At 32.3% G+C, this 21,951-nt stretch overlaps 1 protein-coding gene across 14 annotated transcripts in view; it reads right to left on the reverse strand.

Moving 5' to 3' along the window:
* ABI2 (abl interactor 2) overlaps positions 1-21,951 on the reverse strand; it is a 110,290-nt gene that overhangs the window by 39,084 nt on the left and 49,255 nt on the right. For all 14 annotated transcript variants that reach the window (XM_074364141.1, XM_074364147.1, XM_074364146.1 and 11 more), the window contains exons 2-3: positions 9,984-10,151; positions 1,081-1,257 (exon numbers count right to left, since the gene is read on the reverse strand). In XM_074364141.1, the coding sequence (XP_074220242.1) occupies positions 1,081-1,257; positions 9,984-10,151 (345 nt within the window). The remainder of the gene's footprint in view (positions 1-1,080; positions 1,258-9,983; positions 10,152-21,951) is intronic.

Raw genomic sequence — 21,951 nt, forward strand, 5'->3', positions numbered from 1 at the left:
TTAGAATAAATTTGTTATTAATTATCCATCCAATTACACATCCTATTTTAACATGCTCTAATTAGTACAGTAGTCTAAATGCATTAGGTGTCCAGTATAAAATTAAATATCAAATTTCAAATAGTGCTTGGATCAAAATTGAGAAAAAAAATTTTAAATATTTACACCATACATTTTCTTTTACCTAGATCTACATTAAATTTAGATTTAACTGATTTCTAGACATACTTCTGTGGGGTATATTTTTAAAATTAAATTTGCTTCTATTAGACATAAAGCTACAGCATGAACCGCAGAGTTTCACTTACAGGCATATATATACTTATTCAGCATCACATTTGAAAAGTCATTGTCTTTCAAATCACTGATGAGATGCAAACTTTAAATAACTTAATACTTAGCTGAAGCTCTGAATAATTTCTTAAGTATAAATACCAATTTAAATGAAATTTATATACTCCTTGGTTGTAATTATGGTACTTTATATATATATATATATAAATGTACTTTATATATATATATATAACAGGCATTCAAATACATTTTAAAAAACAGCCAAAGTATATAATGGCTATATACTCAAAAGCTAATTACTACTAATTCACTACTAGTTTTATCTATACTATTCTCACCCAAAATACTGAGATAAAATTGTTTTAGAAAAATTCCAAGTACATGTTTGTTTACACATGTTCTTTTTGAAAACTAATGCCAAGTTTGCTGACAAATTTTTGAGATAAAGTAAGTCCTTTAATAACATACTTAAAATTTTTATTAGTCATATTAAATCATCAAAAGATTAGAAAGATTATGCCACATTTATTTACCAGCTCTATATGAGGTATTTTCATAACTGATTAAGCAAATGCAGTTCATTCAAAGATGACTGTTTAAAACTTGAGAACACAACACTAAGAAGAAGCAAGAAGGATAACTTATTTAGTGGTTAAGAAATCTTCATAACTACCGCTGGGCCAAGACTTGGTCCTCTAGGAAAGAAAAGATAAATGCTTAATTTTCTCAAGAGTTAATTCCATTATGGGCTATTATTTTTAAAAGCTTAACAACAATTATACTTACCTTTACTCCATGGCCAATATCATCTAGAATTGTATAGTCAATAGGTTTTCTAATATAACGAACTGGTCGTTCAAGGTTGGCTGGAGCAATAATCTTATGTGTCCTTGAAGTGTTTTTATTGGTAGTCAAAATACCAATTTCTCTTCTTGCAACTTTCTCTTTATGAATATCAACAGTCTACAAAATATAATACAAACACAACACAAAAATGTATAGCTCTAACATCCAGAAAAGTATAAATTTAAATACTCAGGTTTAACATCATTACTCATATTCTTAACCACAGTTGCTAATTTTTCCTTTTGGGACCAATACTGACTTTCTCCATTTTTAGGCTAAAGCAAGGGCTAGCTCACCAAATCTGGCCCACTACCTGTTTTTTACAGCCCCAAAGCTTAAAGTGGTGTTTACATTTTTTAATGGCTGAAAAAGTCAAAAGGAACATAAGATATGGACATGAGAAAATTATATGGAATATGAATTTCAGTTTCCATAAGAGTTATTGGAATACAGTCATTCTAATCATTCACATATTTTCGCAACACAATGGCAGAGATGACCCACTGTAACAGACTCCATGGCCTGCAAAGCATAAAATATTTATTAGCTGGCTCTTTACAAAAAAGTTTGCCAACCTCTGGGTTAAAGCATGCTAATTTTTCCCCCTCCATTAAGATTTAGCCTGATTAAGAAGGCCCCAGTGATTAATCTGGTTACATCTAAAAATAACCTATTAGTATAATTTCTATTAATATTTAAACATCTTTTTATTAAAAAAGGGAAGAGGCCTAAAATATAAATACAATGTTAAAAATAAAAGTCTTTTTTTTTTTAAACAGGGAAACTTAAGTTTACTTAGGCAAAGCTGCTTATATTTTATCATGACACAATGCCTGTAAAATATTCATTATTTATTAAATGCTTAAAATAGGATATAATTTAGTACATAATAACAACGTGTTTTTATTCAGTCTTCTATTTGCTAATAGGGGGTGATTTCTCCACAAACACAGGTAATTAACATACTGAAAAAGCATTTTTCCAACTAGAGGTTGCAACTTAGTGAGATGTGAGCAGCAATTATTTTAAATGAAATAGAACAGAAGTATCAGATAACACACACATAGCAAGGCATTTTTCTTGAGTATTTGTTATGTATACAAATACCTGCATTAAATTTTAACTGGATGCAATATAAAATGTTATAGAAAATGTTATTTTAATTTAAAGTGTAGTTTTAAAAGTCTAAAAAATACTTCACTAAAATTGTTCACATCTCCCAACCACCATTCCTGGCTCAAGCAGCAATTAATAAAACACTTTTGCTAATTCCTCCCCAAACCAACTTCAGTCTCTCCTTTCCAAAAGAATAACCAGTAGTAACACAGAAATGGAAATAAAAGGTAAGTATCATGATATTATTAAATACCACTTTAAGAAATCTGAAGGCTAAAAGTTTATCCTTCTAAACTAAAGTATGAAGGAAACTTGAAACAAAATTTGTAGCCTCCTGTTTCGAGATTTTAAATGCAACAGAATCTATAAGTTCCTAAGTAATAAATATCTAAATGAAGAATCAAATTGAATACTGGCCAAGTTAGTGACCTTAGCATTTTAAGTACTTCTTTTTAAGACAAAAATAGGCTTTGAACTTTTCTATGCATATTAGGGAAATTACAAAGTTACTTTCCTTTTTGACTGCTTGCAGGAGCTATAACAGAAAAAAGAAGTCTGCATATTAAGTGATAATGTTGGAAATCAGTTATTTTTACCTTTAGAGAAATGGAAAGTAATCACATTTTATTTTTGAACAATTTTTAATGAGTCATTCTGAATTGTTAAATACAAGAGCTATGAAGATTTCATACTTAATCCAGTATGCTTCAAAATAACAAGAAACCCCAAAATATGACATTTTTTAATAATAGATCTTTGTCATATCAATAAAAAAGAAAATTTATTAGAGACTGTAATCCTCTTTCAAGGATCCTCTAAACTGTTTTCATTCTACTTAGTTTTTAGAAATATAATCATTTTATTCAGAAATGAAAACATAAAAATGTAAACCTTCACATGGACCGTATTTCAATAAAAAATAAAAACAAAAAAATTTTTTAGTTTTTTTAAAATGTAAATCTAATCAACCATAATAGAATTCTAAGTTTAAGACAAACTAGGAAACTTTGATTTCAAATTTTCCTGCTAGAAATATTAATAAATCTCTGGAGAATGAAAAAGGGAGGTGGGCAAATTTCCACTTATTATTTGCATCAAAATAGTTATATTTTATAAAAAGCACATTTTTAATTGTTTGAAAAAAACTGAGACTTTTTAAAAAAAGCATTAAAACAATTTGATGGTACCATGGGACAGGAGGCACTTACAAATTACTTACATACACTCTTTATGTACACATAAACACAGCCCAAACCCGTATAAGCTATTACAGTACGATAAAAGGAAGACCAATATAGCAAAAGAAACAATCACAGAACTTTCATAAATAAGCCTAAATAAGGGACAGTTGCTATACACATGAAATTGAGCTCTTAGCTTCCCAGAGAAGGCAAAGTAGAAATAACGAGTTAGAAGGAAATATATACTCCTCCATTAGGAAAGTGACAATTTTCCCAGCACTAAACTCTTAAAGGAAATGGCTGAAGGAATTATGAGAAAAATGTTCTTTGTTGCTTCTCATATTAATTCTCATTTAAACTGAAGGCATATTTAACAACATACGCCTACAGAAAGACAAAGTAGTTTGGCGATACGCTTCTAGTCATCTACTCTAAAACAATGCCTACATCTTAGAAAAACTAGAGCAAGTTTCTCAACAGCAACACTACTAACATTTTGGGCCAATAATTCTTTGTTGAGGGGGGCTGTCCTGAGCACTGCAGGGTGTAGAGAAGCATCCAAGTGGACACCTGTAGTACTTCCTACCTCAAGGTTGCAACAACCAAAAATGTCTGACATTGCCAACTGTCCCCTTGGGGGTAAAACTCCCAATTGAGTACCAATACTACAGAAGAAGGACTTATCAATTTGTCCGTTACATTATTCACTCTTAAATATCAATTGTTTTCAAACTTTTAGAAGAGTTGACTCAAGATTAATGCCTCTAGTGACTGCCTAAGTATAGATATTTGGAGTCATTAATTTCTTTAAAATTATCTATAATAAAAGTAATATATGGCTAAGAAAATCAAAGGGTATAATTTGTATTCTTGTCATCCTAATTCCACAGTGGGTTGAACTGTAGGAGTTCCTATGGACAGAATCAAATATACCTTCAGAAAATAGCTATGATTTTACTGGAAGTCTGAGTAACAATGGAGAACAATAAATCTATTCCATAAATAAGGAGGAGAAAGTCTAGTCCAGAAGATTCTGAAGTTTTCAGAAATCACCTACTTCAAATTTTTCAAAGATTTCTCTTGTGGAAAGTACAATAATATTCAATTTTGACGAGAGCAATACAATGAATGCCCTCCATATACCTAACATCTGGCTTCGACGCTCATCAACTCAGAGCCAATGGTCAGTTTTAAAAGAACTTTTATAAAGCTCCTATAACATTTTAAAATATGACTTCAATGTTTTTCCTAAATCAAACACATAGTTTTCAGTAATCACCATTGCCTTTGCCTTCACAACATTCTTCACCATTACAATGCTAAGATCTATTAAGTTAAATTTTGGAAGTACAAGTTCAACACTGATTTTTAGTTTGAATTTTAACAGTAAAAGTATTTCAAATTTATCCTGGATTTCTAAAGTTACTAGTTACATGACAATAAACTTACTCTTATTTAGAAGAGGCCTCAGTAACAGCACTCACCTGTGGCAAGTGAAAAATGCTTTTAGCTGGCAAAGACCAAAACTAATGCAAGTACACTGCTATTAATACTATTATTGTCTGCTACCTGTTAACCAAAAAACATACCAAGTAATATTGCTGCAACTGTGCAGGACTTCAACATCTCTTCTCCCACAGTTCCTAATTAATTTGTTTCTCCATCCTTCTCACAGCTATTGCCAAGCTGCTCTCACATGCTGCAGGCTCCCCCCATGACACTTCAGCCACATAGCGCCAAACCCAGGCTCCTCTAGGACACCTCATCACCTTGACTTCTAGCTCCTTTGCAAGCCTGAGCCCCACTCCCACACCTCCATCATGGACCCAAGCACATGCTCAGGCCACAGCAGATGACAGGAAGGTTCTGTACAGAGTATTTTGTTTTAGGATTATCCATGCACTGTTGTTTCCCATTACCACAGATAAATGAGAGTACACTGTGCAGGATATCACTACCTCAGTTAGCTGCCCATCAACGTGGGAAAACATCTGCAATCAAACAGTTACAATGGATTAACTCAACTAAGTTGGGTGTTTTTAACTTACTAATAAAAAATGGAGACATGTTTAAGGTTTCAAATAAGCATTTAATTATTTAAATTACAAATATGCTTTAAACTATCCACTTTTCATAAAACAAATTAGTTATTAACAAACTGAATGGGTAATTTTCAGTTATCATTTTTTGTAAAATGATATTAACCATGTATGTGTAATTAATTAGGAACTGCATAAATCCTACTTTCTATGCATATTTACATACTGATAACCATTAGTGGGATTTCCTTAATTTAAAGTTGAGAATTTTTAAACAAGTCTTTGAATATAAAGTTTTTAAACAAAAAATTACCCTGTATGGTGAGCTTCTCAGGGTTTAGACCTTCCACTGCCTTTCTGCAGATAACCCTTAAGAAGAATTACTTCCATTCCTATATTACTTTACAAGTATGCCTTTCTATCTCCTTTACTTGCTACCTGCTGACTACAACACCCAGCCCAGTAAGTTCTAGTCAGCTCTTGGGAGAGTGGGAGAAACACTAATTTTTAAGTTCTTTATGTTGCTTTTTGACCTCTCTTGATCTTCTTCTAAGCCATGATGAACTGAACACAGACAGTATTGATTGTTTTTAGTAGTTCAGAGAAGAATTTTAGTCTACAAATTCCTAAGGATTTTAATTTGAAAAATGTTCTACAAACCTTTTTTTTTTTTTTAACTTAACAGAAATGAACACAAAGCCATGGACATAGTAAACAGCATTCAGCCTTACACATAATGCCATGGTGACTTAAAAGTAGCTGTGTGCTGCTTATACAAGTATCCAATAAAATTAAATGTTTGCTCTGACAACTACCTACTCTTGAAAAATATTTAACGTTAATTTAACTCCATTCTCAGCTTCAAAATTAAAATTTTCACTTAGGTTCTTAAAATATGCTTTCAAAGAATTGATAGGATAACAGCAATAAAGCTAGAAGTAGAATTTCTTTAAAATTTAACATCCTTAATGTAGTTAAGCTTATCCACATCAAGAACCTATCCTAATACTGCTTTATGGATATGGTGAGTGTGATGTAAATCAGTACACCACTTAACACTATACTGTCTCTTTAGCACACACAAAAAAGTGTCTAATACTAAATATTAATAATCAACTCTATCTTGTTTTTCCAAAGCATCTGACATTGAAAGAATGGGTTATTACTTTGTTTTATTGAACTATTTCTTCCTGATACATAGTTGGTAGAGTCAATGGAATTCCCATCCTCAGATTCAAAATGAAAGTAATTTGGAAGTAGTTCAGTTATATCAGAATGATAGAGGGCTGAGATCAGTGGGGTGCAGACTGAAGTAAATAGCAAAGCCGGCAGAATAGAAAGAAGAAAAAAAGCAAAAACAAATCAAGTTCATTTGTGAGAATCTTACAATTGAGAGAATTAAGAATTCAAAATGGAAGACAGCTCATAAATCACCTCACCAGTCTTATTTTACAGGTGAGAAAACTGAAGTTCAAATAAGTCAAACATCACACATGTCAGCAGAAGAGCCAGAGTAAAATCTAGATCCGGTCTCCTCCCCCTCCCAATCCTCTCCACTAAAATGGAGATAAGAGCTAGAGCACTAGGAGGCTGAAAAGTGATAAGGTTCTTACCTTAGGAGACAGGAAACAGATACTGATGAGGAAAGAAAACGAATACCTCAGGTATCTAGTATCGACTGGTCCTGAATCACTCTACCAGACAATCCTTGACAAATCTTGACACCTACCATTCCAATATATATGTGATCTCATCTTTGACCTGACTGAACCTCCCCTTCATTTCTCTGCTTCTTCAATCCCATCTCTTCCCCAAATTCTGCCAACCTAGTGTTTTTTGCCCAAATTGAAAAAAACAAAAACAAAAACTGGTCTTAAGATATCTTAAGAACCTTCTGACACCCTCTAAAAAATAATGTTTTTAACAAAGCATAATAATAACAAAATTTTTACCAAACGTTTGAAAACCAGTATTTTAGAGCAAGAGCTTAAAAACTACAGCCTACATGCCAAAACTGGCCCACAGCCTGCTTTTTATGTGGCACACAAGTTAAGACTGCTTTTCACAATTTTAAACTGCTGTTTAAAAACATCCAGCACAAAGAACAATATGAGACTGAAACCACATGTGGCCCATAAAGCCTAAAGTACTGACTAGCCCTTTACAAAAAAGTTTGCCGATACTTGTTTTAGAATATTTAGTATTTGCTTTATAAATAGAAAACATTTTCTCTTATTCCATAGAATATTTCATTAGAGAATCAGATTGACTTTTAAAGCAAAGGACTCTACCTCTACATTAAACATAACTGAAAAAAAATTCAATCCTTAAGGCAAATGCTAAAAAATATGTAAACTGTTTAAAAATTTACTCTTATTTCTTAGAAATAGCCTCCATCAGCCCATTTCTTCTACTCAGCTCCTCATGCAACATACTAGAATATATTTTTGTACAAACTTAACAGCTGTTGTAGAGGTACAGATCACTTGCCTTTCCAAGTACTGCCCTCTAGACACTCAGCTTCAAATGAAGAAGGTTCAACATATTCCTGACAGCTCTGACTCAGTCCCCTATTATTTCTGACCTACCAATCTTTATCCACTCATCTCTCCCATTTTTTATTTATTCCATTAGAATAGTGTTAAAAGTTAGTATTAATTAGGCCATATTAATTAAACATAAATTTATGTAATACTCAAAAAGAAAATGGTCTCATTAACTGAACACATATACTTACAACTTTGAGTAAACTTAATTACATTCCTCCTTAAGGTTGCTACCCTTTTCTACCAAAGAACTCCAGAATTCTAATCAGAATACAGATGATTATTTTTCACTGGCATTTGCTTATCATCATCATCCACCCACACAATCTCTCCTACTTTCTCTTACTAACTAATAAAAAGTTGTCCGTCCTTTTTAGGAACTCTAATAAATTAATTTCTCTTCTGCATTTGTACTTTTCTTCTTAATTTATTTTTTGGGTTCTTTGCCAAGACTTCAAATATGCAGTAATTTTAAGACTCTCAAGTATAAACCTCAAAATCCTGTATCACAGTAGCAATTTGTCAACATCCCTTCTTCTAAAGAAAACCAAGTTCATCTATTTCATCATTTAAAATGCCACCGATTACTTCCTCTAGGAAGTCCTTTCAGAATAAAAATTTACATCTCACTCATTTAAACTCACCAATACTCTTTGTTTTTATTTTGTTTTTTTTTTTTTTTTTTTAGTTTAAGACACAGCACTCCAACAAGCAATAAATTGTATGATGTCTACAGAATTTTATATGGGGTGTGAAGAAACCCTTATAGTGTGAAATTCAGATTTAAGATTTCAAGAAGTCCCTCTGAATGGTCTGATGAATTTTCAAATAACAAATAAAAAGGGGTAGACCTTGTATATCTGATCCAATTATGTGAACTATATTTTATTTAATTATATAGGTTAAACTTCAGACTTTGAAAATTAATGGGTTAGTCAATTTCAGAAGAGTCCCAAATTTTCATAGATACGTGAAAAAATATAACATGCACATTTTAAAACTCTTTTTATTCCAGAACGGTTCTAATCACTTAGTTCTAAAAAGAGTTTTGAATACCACCAAGTTACTCAAATGACAAGAGAGCTAAAATAGAAAAGCTCCAAAGTTCTCATCAAAGAGAAGCAGGTAGATCAAAACCTTTTAATGTTTTAAAAGATGTATTTTGCAATTATAAATTGTTTTTTCACTGCTGTAACATTTTAAATGGCCCCCAAATATAGGAATGGTTATGAAAACTATGACATATACATGCAACATTATTCAGCCACTGAAAATATTTATGAAGGGCTTATAACATCATGGGAAGATGTCTGTTTTAATAGTAAGTTAAAAGAACAGAACTCAACATTCTATATATAATATAATCCCAGCTAAATTTTTTTAATTATTTACAAGAAAGAAGTATTAGAAGGAAATACACCAAAACTAACAGGAAAAATTTGAGTAGTGGGGAAAGGGTTTGTTTTTCTCTTTTTTCCTCTTTTTGTATATATTTATGACCATGATGTTTATAATGGAAAAAGTATAACATTAATTTTTTTAAGTTGTATACAAAGACAACCTTATAAGGTCACTTAGGTTAATCTTTCACATTACTGAGGTAACAGAAAATAACATTTAAATAAGTCATCAAGCTGTCACATTTATACTTTTTAAAAGATACAGAACTGTTAACATTTGGTAAAAGTTGAAAGAAATCAGACGAATTTTCTCCTTAGAGCTGACTATCTTAACTTGACAATTGAGTTTTAATGAAACCATTAAAGTTTACTTCTCTATCAAAATCAGAGAGAAGATAATCACTTAGAAGAAAAAAATCAAAACACAACCTAATAACGAGTTTCTATTTTCCAAATCCTACATTTGAGTTAACTCACATAATAGAGGCAGCCAGCATTACAGACTGTCTGCGTTTATTATGTGTTTCTCACAGGCAAAATAGGGAAATAGTGTAATCTCACTTGTGAAATATGATTGATTGAAGACTCCATCCTTCGCAGTTGGGATGCCTGGATATCCAGCATCTGCAGGACATTGTTGGCCAAGGTATTTATCAGATAGGCAACACTTGCTAAGGACTGGGTAGTATAGGCTTTGGTTTCTTCCAGGGCTCGCTGTTTATCTGCTGACTAGGAAAGAAAACAAAGAATCATTACTTCAAAGATAATCCATTCTATCCATCTAATCTTCAAAAATACTCATCAAAACCACTATGTTGCTGAACCTACACACACTAGTTTAAAATGTTCTGAAAACTAATTATCAGTATTCTTATCAACCCAACAACTAAATTACTGACTTTGTGTTCACTAATATTTTCACATTGAACAGATACTTCTTTGTATATAGGCAAATAAAATCCTGAAGCCACTGCTTAAAAAATGAGATCCAATAGCTATTTTGAGCAATGGCAGCAAGTATATAGCTTCTCAAGGTCATTTACTGATTGGAAAGGTAGCATTGAATTTGAATCTATTTCTCGAGTACTTTTTTCCACTTTCTTGAGTCCTCCTTTCCTTCCACTCAAACATGTGAAATGTAGCTATAAAATAATGTCTGATTAAAGCAGTAATATCAAGATGATAATAATGATAAATATAAATGATAAATTAAATAAAATGGTAATAATCATGACAAATAATGATAAATTAAGATTAAAAATAACAAAAGGACTCTTTCCTCCCAAGCACCTTAATTGTTATAACCCTATGGGACATACATTGCCACATATCATAAACCCCACATAAAAAAACAGTGACTACACAGTAAAAAGTGGTTAACTGATTATTTCCAAGGTCACAAAACAAAGCAAAGTACATATTCTATGCTGCTAACTGCTGAACACCATTTTCCTGCCCTAGTTCTACAGAAAGACTCTGGTTCAGTAGAAAGTACACAGAACCTTTTACCTTAACAGTCAGCTCTACTACTACAACGTGTCAACTTAAACAAGAGTCACAGTTCCTCATTCCATATCTACAAAGCAGAGGAGATAAACCTCTGTATCAACCATTCTAAGTAACTGTGAACATCAAATAAGATAATGAATGTAAAATCACTTTCTAAAACTATAAATCATTATATCTAACAACTGTCATTATCTCTTTGAGTAGTCATTATCGTTCAAAGTCCACTATGTCCCACTCTCCCCTCTCCCACACAGTACAGGACTCAGAATCAAAAATCCTAGATGTAAGTTTTTCCAGGTTGAGCAAAATTCTTTTCCAGAAGCAGTTAAAATAATCAATACTGCTTTAACTTGAAAAGAGTTAAGAATCACTGTATTAGCTTTTCATTCCTTTTCCATTCTAATCTTTAGTAATCTCAGTCTTATCAACACTTAAATTAGCAAGAGTTGAAACCAAATTTGGTTGAAGATAAATACTCTTAAAAATCACCATCTAGACGTCCAGATCATGGTTGTGCACATGAGGACCTTGGAAGTCACCACTCCATTTAAACAAGTAAAAAACTGAACAGACTTTAAAAAAAATCAACTCCTCTCAAATTTACAGTAGAAAACAGTAAGTCAATAACACTTGTCACATATTACTCTAAATCAGAGTATTTATTATAGAGACTAACCCAAAACTTAAAAACTTATTTGTCAGTATGCTTCAAAGGATCAAGGAGAGGGACGGATATCTGAATAGACAGAATTATTTTCAATGCATCCTTTTTATATAAACAGTATTTGAGATATTTCAAAAAAATTATTATTAATATAATTCAACTCTCAAATCACTTCATGCCTATGCCTTTAGTCCTAGTGTATATGTAAAATCATGTGGCTGATTGTTGTTGCATCAAAGATACGAGAGGCCTATCTACTTTTGTATCTACTTTTCCATGGAAAATTAAGGACACTGTAATGTAAAAGTCATGAAGAAAATCTAAATGGAGGTGCTGTTTGTGGTTGACTGATAACATTTATGTAAGTTACCATGAAGTAGGTGTTCAGGGCATTATTCTTTTGCATTAAAATAAGAAAGAGGAACATTATGAATTTTATTTAAAAAATATTATACCGATTGCTCTTTAAGGGAAAAAAACCTGGCAGTCCATTAAAATCCTGATGTATTTTCATAACAGCAATAGTTAGAAGTCATGAATATTAGTTGATGTGGTTGAAATAAAGAATTCACGTGTATCAGAGAAATGTATAGCTAACTCTTCTCTGAACAGGCATAAATTTATAATATATCCACATTTACTAAATAACAAGCCTCAGCCTTGAAAATCATAAAAAGCACAACTCTCAGACCATTATATTGGAAGAACAATAATGCTTCTTGATTGTCTATACTCTGTAGTTTGACAAGGGAACAAATGGAGGATTTTGAAGTGTATAATAGTATATGAACTTGATATATTTTACTTAATAAAATGGAATGGTTTTTAATGTGTTTAAAAAAAAAAGAAAAAGAAAAAAGCTCTTCTTTGATCCCTAAAAGAGGAGAGGACAAGGGAAGGTTCACAGATGTTAAGATCACAGAATATCCAAAAGAACTGACCGAAAAACTCCTGGAGCTAACACAAGATTATAGCAACAGTGTAGGACACAAGATTAATACAGAAAAGTCAGTTGTTTTCCTACACACCAGCAATGAGCAAGTGAAATTGGACATAACCAGTTTCAGATTTATAAATGTTAGTCACTATAATAAAATAGATTTTAAAAAATGTTTCTGCTGTATAGCAAAAGGAACTATGTTCAATATTTTGTGATAACCTTTAATGAAAAAAATATGAAAACAAATATATGTATGTATATGCATGACTGGGACCCTGTGCTGTACACCAGAAATTGACACACTGTAACTGATGGTACTTCAAAAAAAAAAAAGTCACAGTATCATTTACATTAGAACCCCCCAAAATGAAACACTTAGGTATAAATCTAACAGAATGTGTATAAGATCTATATGAGGAAAACCACAAAACTCTGATGAATGAAATCAAAGTAATAAATAAATGAAGAGACAGTCCATGTCCGTGGATAGGAAGCTGCAATACTGTCAAGATGTCAGTTATTCTTAACTTAAAATATAGATTCAATGATTCCCAAACAAATTCCAGGAAATTATTTTGTGGATACCAAGAAGCTGATTCTAAAATTTACAAGGAGAGGCAAAAGACCCAAAATAGCCAACACAATGTTGAAGGACAACAACAAAGTTGGGAGATTAACACTACTTGACTTCAAGATTCACTATAAAACCACAGCATTCAAGACAATGTGGTACTGGTGAAAGAATAAACAAAAAGATCAATGGAACAGAACAGAAAGCCCAGAAGCAGACCCATACAAATACAGTCAACTGACCTTTGACAAAGAAACAAAGGTTATATAATGGAGCAAAGACAGTCTTTCTAATAAATAGTGCTGAACAACTGGACATCCATACACAAAAAGTGGATCTAGAAACAGACTTTATGCTCTTCACAAAAATTAATTCAAAATGGATCACAGTCCTCACAATCCAGAGCACTGACACCACCAAATGCTGGAGAGGATGTGGAACAACAGGAATTCTCATTCATTGCTAGTGGGAATGCAAAATGGTACAGCCACTTTAGAAGACAGTTTAGCTGCTTCCTACCAAACTAAGCATACTCTTTTAACATTTATTTGATCCAGCACTTACACTCCTTGGTATTTATCCAAAGGAGCTGGAAACCTTTGTCCACACAAAAACCTATACACAAATGTTTATAATAGCTTTATTCATAATAGCCAAAAACTTAAAAGCAACCATGATATCCCTTCAGTAGGTGAATGGATAAATAAACTGTGGTTGTATCAAACAATGGAATACTATTTAGCACTAAATAGAAATGAGTTATCAAGCCATGAAAAGACACAGAGGAAGCTTAAATGCAAATTACTAAGTGACCAATCTAAAAAGGCTACATAGTGTATGGTTTCAATTACGTGACATCCTTGAAAAGGCAAGACTATGAAGACAGTTAAAAGATCAGCGGTTCCAGAATTGGCAGAGGGGAAAATGAAATGGTAGTGCACAGCTGACTTTAGGGCAGTGAAATCCTCTGTATGATGATACCACAATGTTGGATTATGTCATTATATACAGAATATACAACACCAAGAGTGAACCTAAACTATGGACTTTGGGTGATAACGATGTGTCAATGTAGGTTCATGAATTATAACAAATGTATCACTTTAGTGGGAGGATGTTGTAATCTCTGTACCTTCCTTTCTTGTGAACCTAAAATTTACAACTGTTGATACAAACAAAAGAGGTTAAAAGTTATACTGCCATTAATTTATTAGCTCACCCAAGATAACCCCTGCCTCCCTCTCTCCTCTATGTCTATTGGTATTTGCTAGTTATATTTTCATATGTTTGGAGATCTTTTTATCTTTAAGTAATATACTGAAACCCACTTAACTTCTTCAAGAAATGTTAGATAAAAGATTAGAAGATGAAGTTTCCTATACTTCTCTCTTTGTCCCACCTCTGCTACCTCCGAATTTCTGTCAGCTGCACCAATACTCTAAAAACATCAAACTTGGCAAAATACATATTTCTCTCAGTCTCCATAACTAAATGTTCTGTACTATATCAATGAAATTATTTTAAAGGCTGAAAACCCCAAAACAACTGATAACAGGATCATGCAAATCTGAATGACTACGGAAATACACAGTATGACTGAAACCTGGAGAAGAAAATGTAATCCTATGACACAAAATCTAGGCTTTTAGGTGAATCTATCTTGAACATTAAATTCAAACAAATTATCTTTTATTGCATTCCATTATTTGCTCAAAATTGTCTTTCTTTCTTTCTTTCTTTCTTTCTTTCTTTCTTTCTTTCTTTCTTTCTTTCTTTCTTTCTTTCTCTCTCTCTCTCTCTCTCTTTCTTTCTTTCTTTTTCTTTTTCTTTCTCTTTTTCTTTTCTTTTCTTTCTTTTCTTTCTTTCTACTGTTCTCAGGATAGTAATGTGTTTCCAATGACCACCAAGCATACCCAGCTTCTTGAAGCTGCTATTACAGTAAACTTGCTTTCTTCTTGAAGACATCCTGTCTAAAACTCTGGCTTCCTGTTCTAATTTTGAGTGACTGCTTCCCAGGCCTGCTGCACAGTAATCATTCTAAGAATTATTTTCATAATTATTTCTCTGTTAAAGTAGTGCGGCCTTGACTCTCATATCTTCCTCTTTGATGGGTCACTTTTTGGTTTTGCACATTCTCAAGGAATCTTTTATAGAGAGGAGAGAGGAGCATTTCCTCAGGCTTTATGTGTCTACATGTCATTATTTTGTCTTTAAATGTGATCGATAATTTAACTGCATAGAATTCTACGTTCAACATTTTTCTCTCAGAACTTCAAAGGCATTGAAAATTGCATCACTAGTTTTAGCACCCATTACTTCTGAAAAAAATTTTGATGCATATCAGATTCTTATTCCTTTCCATATTGCCTCCTTCATTTTTTCCCTAGTCTGTAGATTCTTTCTGTAACCTCTTTTTATTACCAGTATTTAAAGACTTCAATAGTCTATGTACAATATGGGTATTTTTCTTGCATTTCAGTTTGATATTCTATGTTATCTTTCAATTAAAAAAACTAATGTCTTTCTCCAGCTCAGGAAAATTTCCTTCAGAAAATTACAAAACTTATTTCCTCTCCTCTGTTCTCTGACTCTGGGATTTCTCTTAGAAATTTAATTTCCTGAATCAATCTTTTATGTCTCTGAATGTTTATATTACATTTTCTTCTCTTGCCTTTGCTCTGAATTCTGGATGATTTCTTCCATGAGTTTCTTTCCAGATAGATGTCTATTTAAAAATTTGGTCTATAGCTTTAAATTCAAATAAATCTTTCTTGTCCTTAGATTTAATAAATTTCTTAATTTATTAAAAACTTTAAAATTATACTACCATTAAAATTATATATTTATATAAAATTAGAATTATGCTTATAAATTATACCATAAATGGAAAGTTAAAAGAATTTAACATAGATACTCTAAAGTAACAAAATCTCAATTCTATTCTAGCTTACGTTTGTCAAAATTTTTCACACTAGAATAGCCTAAACAGATTATTCAAGTAAGAGTCATGGATTTTAGGATTTTTAATATATCAGATGGCATCTATTTAAGAATAACTATGAGTAATGCTAGATCACTGGTTCCCAAACAGAAGTTCATGTTATTCTCCAGGAACCAGAACTTCTCTTTCATAATTTATTTTTGTATGTTTTTAATTTCTACAGTAATCTACTTACAAAATTGTGTCAACTGACCAAAAAAAAAAGCACAACAAAAAGCTGAGAGTTTATGTTTAATTCAGGGACCCTACTGAAGACAGCCTCTCAGCTCTGAGAATTATTCAAAGAGGTAAGAGAGGAAGCAGGATATATAGGAGTTTTTGATAAAAATTAAGATACACACACACACACACATGCAGTTGAACATCGAAAGATTACTGCTAATCACAAAAAACCGACATCTCAAGTTACTGATTTTAGTACTTTTCTATGTATAGGAAGATAGAAAAGTCTGGGATCACTGAAATTATTCCTTTGATATGCATCTTAAATATCTAGGGCCAGTATCCTGTTTTTCTCCATCCTGAATTCCCCTCAGGGTTCACTGGTCATGGAGTGGCTGCAGTAGCCGATGGCTTGGCAGTGGCAACATTTGTTGTTTACTAGAATGGCAGGCAATATTCTTTATCCACGGTTTAAAAATTAACAATAGTAACATTATATAATATGGATCCTCTGAAATTACCAAATAACTAACAAAGTGAATTCAGCTATGCTCTGGGGATCAACCATGTTAGGCCCAAGTTATGCTACTTTAATTGTAGGACAAGTTAATGCGATAAAAGAGACAAACTTAATATATACATAATGTATTTACACCAAATGATGACCAAATATACATTACATTGTACTGTATAAACAAACTAAAGTTTTGGGGTTTTTTTTTCTTTTAACAGCTTTATTATGGTATGATTCCTGTACAGTAAACTACACGTATTTCAGATGTACAGTTTGATGAATTTTGATAGAGGTATACACCAATGAAACCACCACCACAATCAAGACAGCTAACATTTCCATTACGCTCCAAGAGGTGGAAATTTTGAATTCCCAATTCATCCCTTCCCACTCCCTTTATCCTCTGGTAACCATAAGTTTGTTCTCTACGTCTGTGAGTTATGTCTTGTAGATAAGCTCGTTTGTGTCTTTTTTTTTTTTTTAGATTCCATGTATAAGCGATATCATATGGTATTTTTCTTTCTCTTTCTGACTTACTTCACTTAGCATGACAATCTCCAGGTCCATCCATATTGCTGCAAATGGCATTATTTTATTCTTTTTTATGGCCGAGTAGTATTCCAAGTTTTTAAAAAGGGTTTGCAATTGCTTAAATAGCTTAAAAGAGGGAGACCTGAGTCATCCCAAGGAACCCTCACAGTACAGGTCCACAAGTATACTCCTCAAAAGAATCCAGAAATTGAACACCCATATTCAAATTTCAAAGGCAACTGAGTTTTGACAAGTATTATTGATGACATTACTGTTTCTCACTTAAATTTTTGTTAATTTAGTAATTTTGTTGTATTTATAAATTTATTTCAAATTTATAGATATTATATGAGCTTTTATCAAATGTGATTTATATCTAATTTTATGTTTGAACATTAAATAACATTAAAAAAATAAATTAAGTCAACACAGGTAGTAAGATTTTTTCTTTCTATTTAAAAGAGTTCTGTCCACTACTCAAGTCTAAGAGTTACTATGACAGTTTATACCTAAATGTGACAGTTTTTATCCAAATACAGTCCTGCAAACATTAAGACAACAGCCCCAGAAAACAGGTAGAACGAGAGACAAATATATTTTTGATCTTGGTCCCACAGCATTAAGACTTCATTCAATAAATCAGAAATAATTCACAGATTTATGATACTCATTCTTGAACAAAATTCATAAGATAGGTTGCCAATTATTTTCATTAACAGAAGAAACAAAAATCTGGTCACCATATACTCTATAAAATGAAAATGACAGAAGGAAATTCTGAAGATGAATGTTACAATGAAAGAACTGTGTGGCCATGTTTACAAAAAAAAAAATATGTTGAGTTGTTATTCACTGTAACATATGAGAAGTTACATATGCACAAGACACTGCTCAGAGCTGAAGAACTTAAAACGTTGTACCTACTCCCAGGGATCTATTATAAGATTCAGATAAATTACTAAAGTAAATTTTAAAAGGTGACCAAAAATAAACTATAGTGAAAGAAGGATAACGAGATGGGCAGTATGAAGAAAATGGCAGGTTGAAAACAGAGTTAATGATGTCAAATGCCTTGACAGATTTTTAACCAAGAAGAAAAAAAGTTGAATTAACAACTATATATAGCTGATTCAGAAAAATAAAAGTAATTCCCATAGATTATATTTGTATACATCTTTTTAATCAGCTAAAGCATTTCATGACAAGCATTAAGTAAATGTGTAAAAATCTTCAAGTAAAAATGTCAGGAACTTTCTACATCATTACTACTTAAAACTAATAACCAAAACAGGTCTACAAGGAGGATATGAGTAATTTTTATCATATGATAAATACCCTATATATAAACAACCTCTCTGTATAAATAACCACACATGTAATTTTTTTTAATTTGTGAAAAGCATATTCTCTGTTGGCTTCCAAGTTCTAAGTTATGAGATTGTAATACTGAAATCAGAACTTACACATAAATCTAAGTAATATTTTCTTAGTCATTAATTTTATCCCCAGCCTATTATGAAAGGGCATCTTTGGGAGAGAAGCTATCTTTATCATCTTCTCTGTCAGATCCTCTGCCACTTGGAGTGTTGAAAAACACATTTTCAAATGTATGGCAGCTATCCCTAAAATCCTTCAATACAGCAATTTTAGAACTACTTCAGCATTTGATCAACAATATTCTGATACACCTGAGTCTGACACTTTACAATATTCTCTGGCTTTATCAGGCCATAGTTCATCCTAAAGACAAAAATCCCATTCAAAAGACTTCAATATTTTGTTTTAATGTAAGTTCCACTACATTTACAACTCTAAATTTACCTTAGAAAAATAATCAAATAAGAAAAAAATAAAAACAAGGATGTTCACTGACACAGTTAACAGTAAAAAAGAAAAAAAAACCATGAGGCATTAAATACATTCGTACATTAATTTATGCAATAACAAAAATAGTGTTGCTATGTATTACTGATATGGAAAAATATCTACAAAATAACTAATTGAAAAAGAGCTAGTTACACAAAATTGTAAAATGATTATAAATGAATAAAAAATGTTAAAAAAAAAAAAAAGAAAAAGAGCTGTTACAAAGCATCTTAACACAATCACCCCAATTCTGTAGGTGCCTGAGTATAAATGTAAGTACAAGAAAAAAGTCAGAAAAAATAAACCACAAAATGTTAACATTCCACTTTACTTGAAATTTATAGTTTAATCAGACTCAGGCTCTCAAAACAGACCTTGGTTTTTTACCTTTGTGCTACTGCCTATTTTCTTCACCTGTAACCCATTAACTTCACCAATAACCCATCCGTTTGTCAAAGAAATCATCTCTGATAGTGATAATCATTTCTTACTGAAAATTTCCACAGCATTTTGCTATCAGATTTACAGCACATACTATATAGTATGTATGTTTCATGGACCCAAACTCACACGCCCCCTAGTGGTGAGACACTGAGGTTGAGTATTATGCCTTACATATCTTCACATCACATTACACACAGGAGATACATGTTATCTGTTGCGTGTATCCACAAAAAGTTTCCAGAGAATCAAAGTTACTTCTATCACCCAGTAGGCGGAGGAATGGGGAGGAAGAAGTGATATAAGGAATAGTTCTCTGATCTCCAGAAGCTATAGTACACAGTCATACCTTACTGTGTACCCCTAATAAGAAAATTTAAATTTGTTTTTCAATTTGATGTTCTAGGATTCACACTGAGAAATACAAAGAATAAGAACCTTTCACCCTCTGGAGCAGCTCAAGACTGTAGTACTACTACCACTAAGTTACTACCATTACTTATTTTTCGTTTTCACTTCTACTAAATAAGACCATACATTTGGTAGAGATATAACTGTATATATAATAGGGAAAAGGCAGGAAGAGTATAATAGTATTTAGGGAGGATGAATGTGGATATGCAGGAGAGAATTCTCTACAGATCACACCCTTGTGATCTACTGTCTCTTTCTCTTCTCCAGCAGTAAATTCCTCACTCAGTCTAGTCCAGGTACTACACTACCTGGAAAATGTGTAATTATTTTTGCTCTGGGTATAAACTATTACATTAGGAAAGCACAGGTACTTAGTTCTCATTCAATCAGTTATCTCAAGTATTAAACAATCTCTTTTAGACCTGCCATGATTAATTTAATCATTTCATTTCAATAAACCTTTACTAACTGAATGTATATTACATGACAGTCATTGTGCTATGTACTAGAATATGAAAATGAAACGTTCTCTGCACTCAAGAAGAAGCTTTCAGTCCAACAGAGAGAAAGGCATATAAACAGAAAATGTCAATGCAGAATGGTCAGGGATATGAATGGCATCCAAGAAGGAACACTATCTTAGTTGTCCATCCAAATGAAGTCTCACTGAATGGAGTCAGTCCTGCCAAACAAGAGTGAGAGCAAACAGCCTGAAAAAAGGGCACAGAGGCATGAAAAAGATTCTAAAAATCTTTTTTAAAACATGGAAGTTTGACCATTTGTTGGAAGCAACAAAATGTCCTTCAACGGGTGAATGGATAAACAAATCGTGGTATATTATACAAAGGAATATTATTCAGCAATAAAAGGAAATGAGCTATTAAGCCATTAAAAAGATATAGAGGAACCATAAATGCATATTGCTAAGTGAAAGAAGCCAATCAGAAAAGGCTACAAACTATATGATTCCAACTACATGACTTTCTGGAAAAGGCAAAATTATGGAGACAGGAAAAAGATCAGTGGCTGTTAGGAGTTTGAGGGAAGGGAAAGAGGGATAAATAGGTGGAGCCCAGGAGATTTTCAGGGCAGTGAAACTATTCCGAGTAATACCGTTAACGGTACATATATGTCACTATGCACTTGCTGAAACCCACGAATGTGCAACATCCAGAGTAAACCCTAATGTAAACTGCAGACTTTAGTTAATAATTACCAACATTGGTTCATAAGTTGTAATAAGGTACCACACTCGTGCAAGATGTTAATAAAAGCGGCAACTTGGGAGGACGGGTTTAGGGGTATATGTGAAGTCTGTACTTTCATTTTTCTGTAAAACTAAAACTGGTCTAAAATAAAAAACCAACAATCAATAGAGTTAAAGACATATAAATCTGTGTGTGTTTTAAAGAATACGTTTTAAATAAAAACATGAAGGTGGAACAAAGAAATTCATGGAAGAAAATTAAAGTAAGTAATAAGTAAGAAAAAATCATTTAGCCAAACTAGCAAAACATAGTTTCATTCCTAAAGCCTGGAATCAGTCATATATGGGCTTTGCCACTTACTAGCTGTGTCACCATGAGCAAGGAAGGTTTTAAACCTTTCTAATCATTTGTCTCTCAAAGTATAGTCTATTGACTAACATCAGTACTATCTGGAACCTCCTTTCATGAAATGCAGAACCCTGGGCCCAATCCTGGAATTACTAATTTAAAATCTGCATTTTAACAAGATTCCTAGGTGATTCATACGTATGTTAACGTTTGAGAAGTCTGTTTTCTTATCTCTAAGATGGAGATGAGATTTGTATTTAACTCAAAAGACTGTTAAAATTAAGTAAGGTAAAACACATAAACACTTAACCACCACCAAAAACTTGATACATGCTCACTGTTATTAGTATAGCAATTACT

Source organism: Camelus bactrianus, chromosome 5 (assembly GCF_048773025.1).
Source record: "Camelus bactrianus isolate YW-2024 breed Bactrian camel chromosome 5, ASM4877302v1, whole genome shotgun sequence".
Lineage (NCBI taxonomy): Eukaryota > Metazoa > Chordata > Mammalia > Artiodactyla > Camelidae > Camelus > Camelus bactrianus.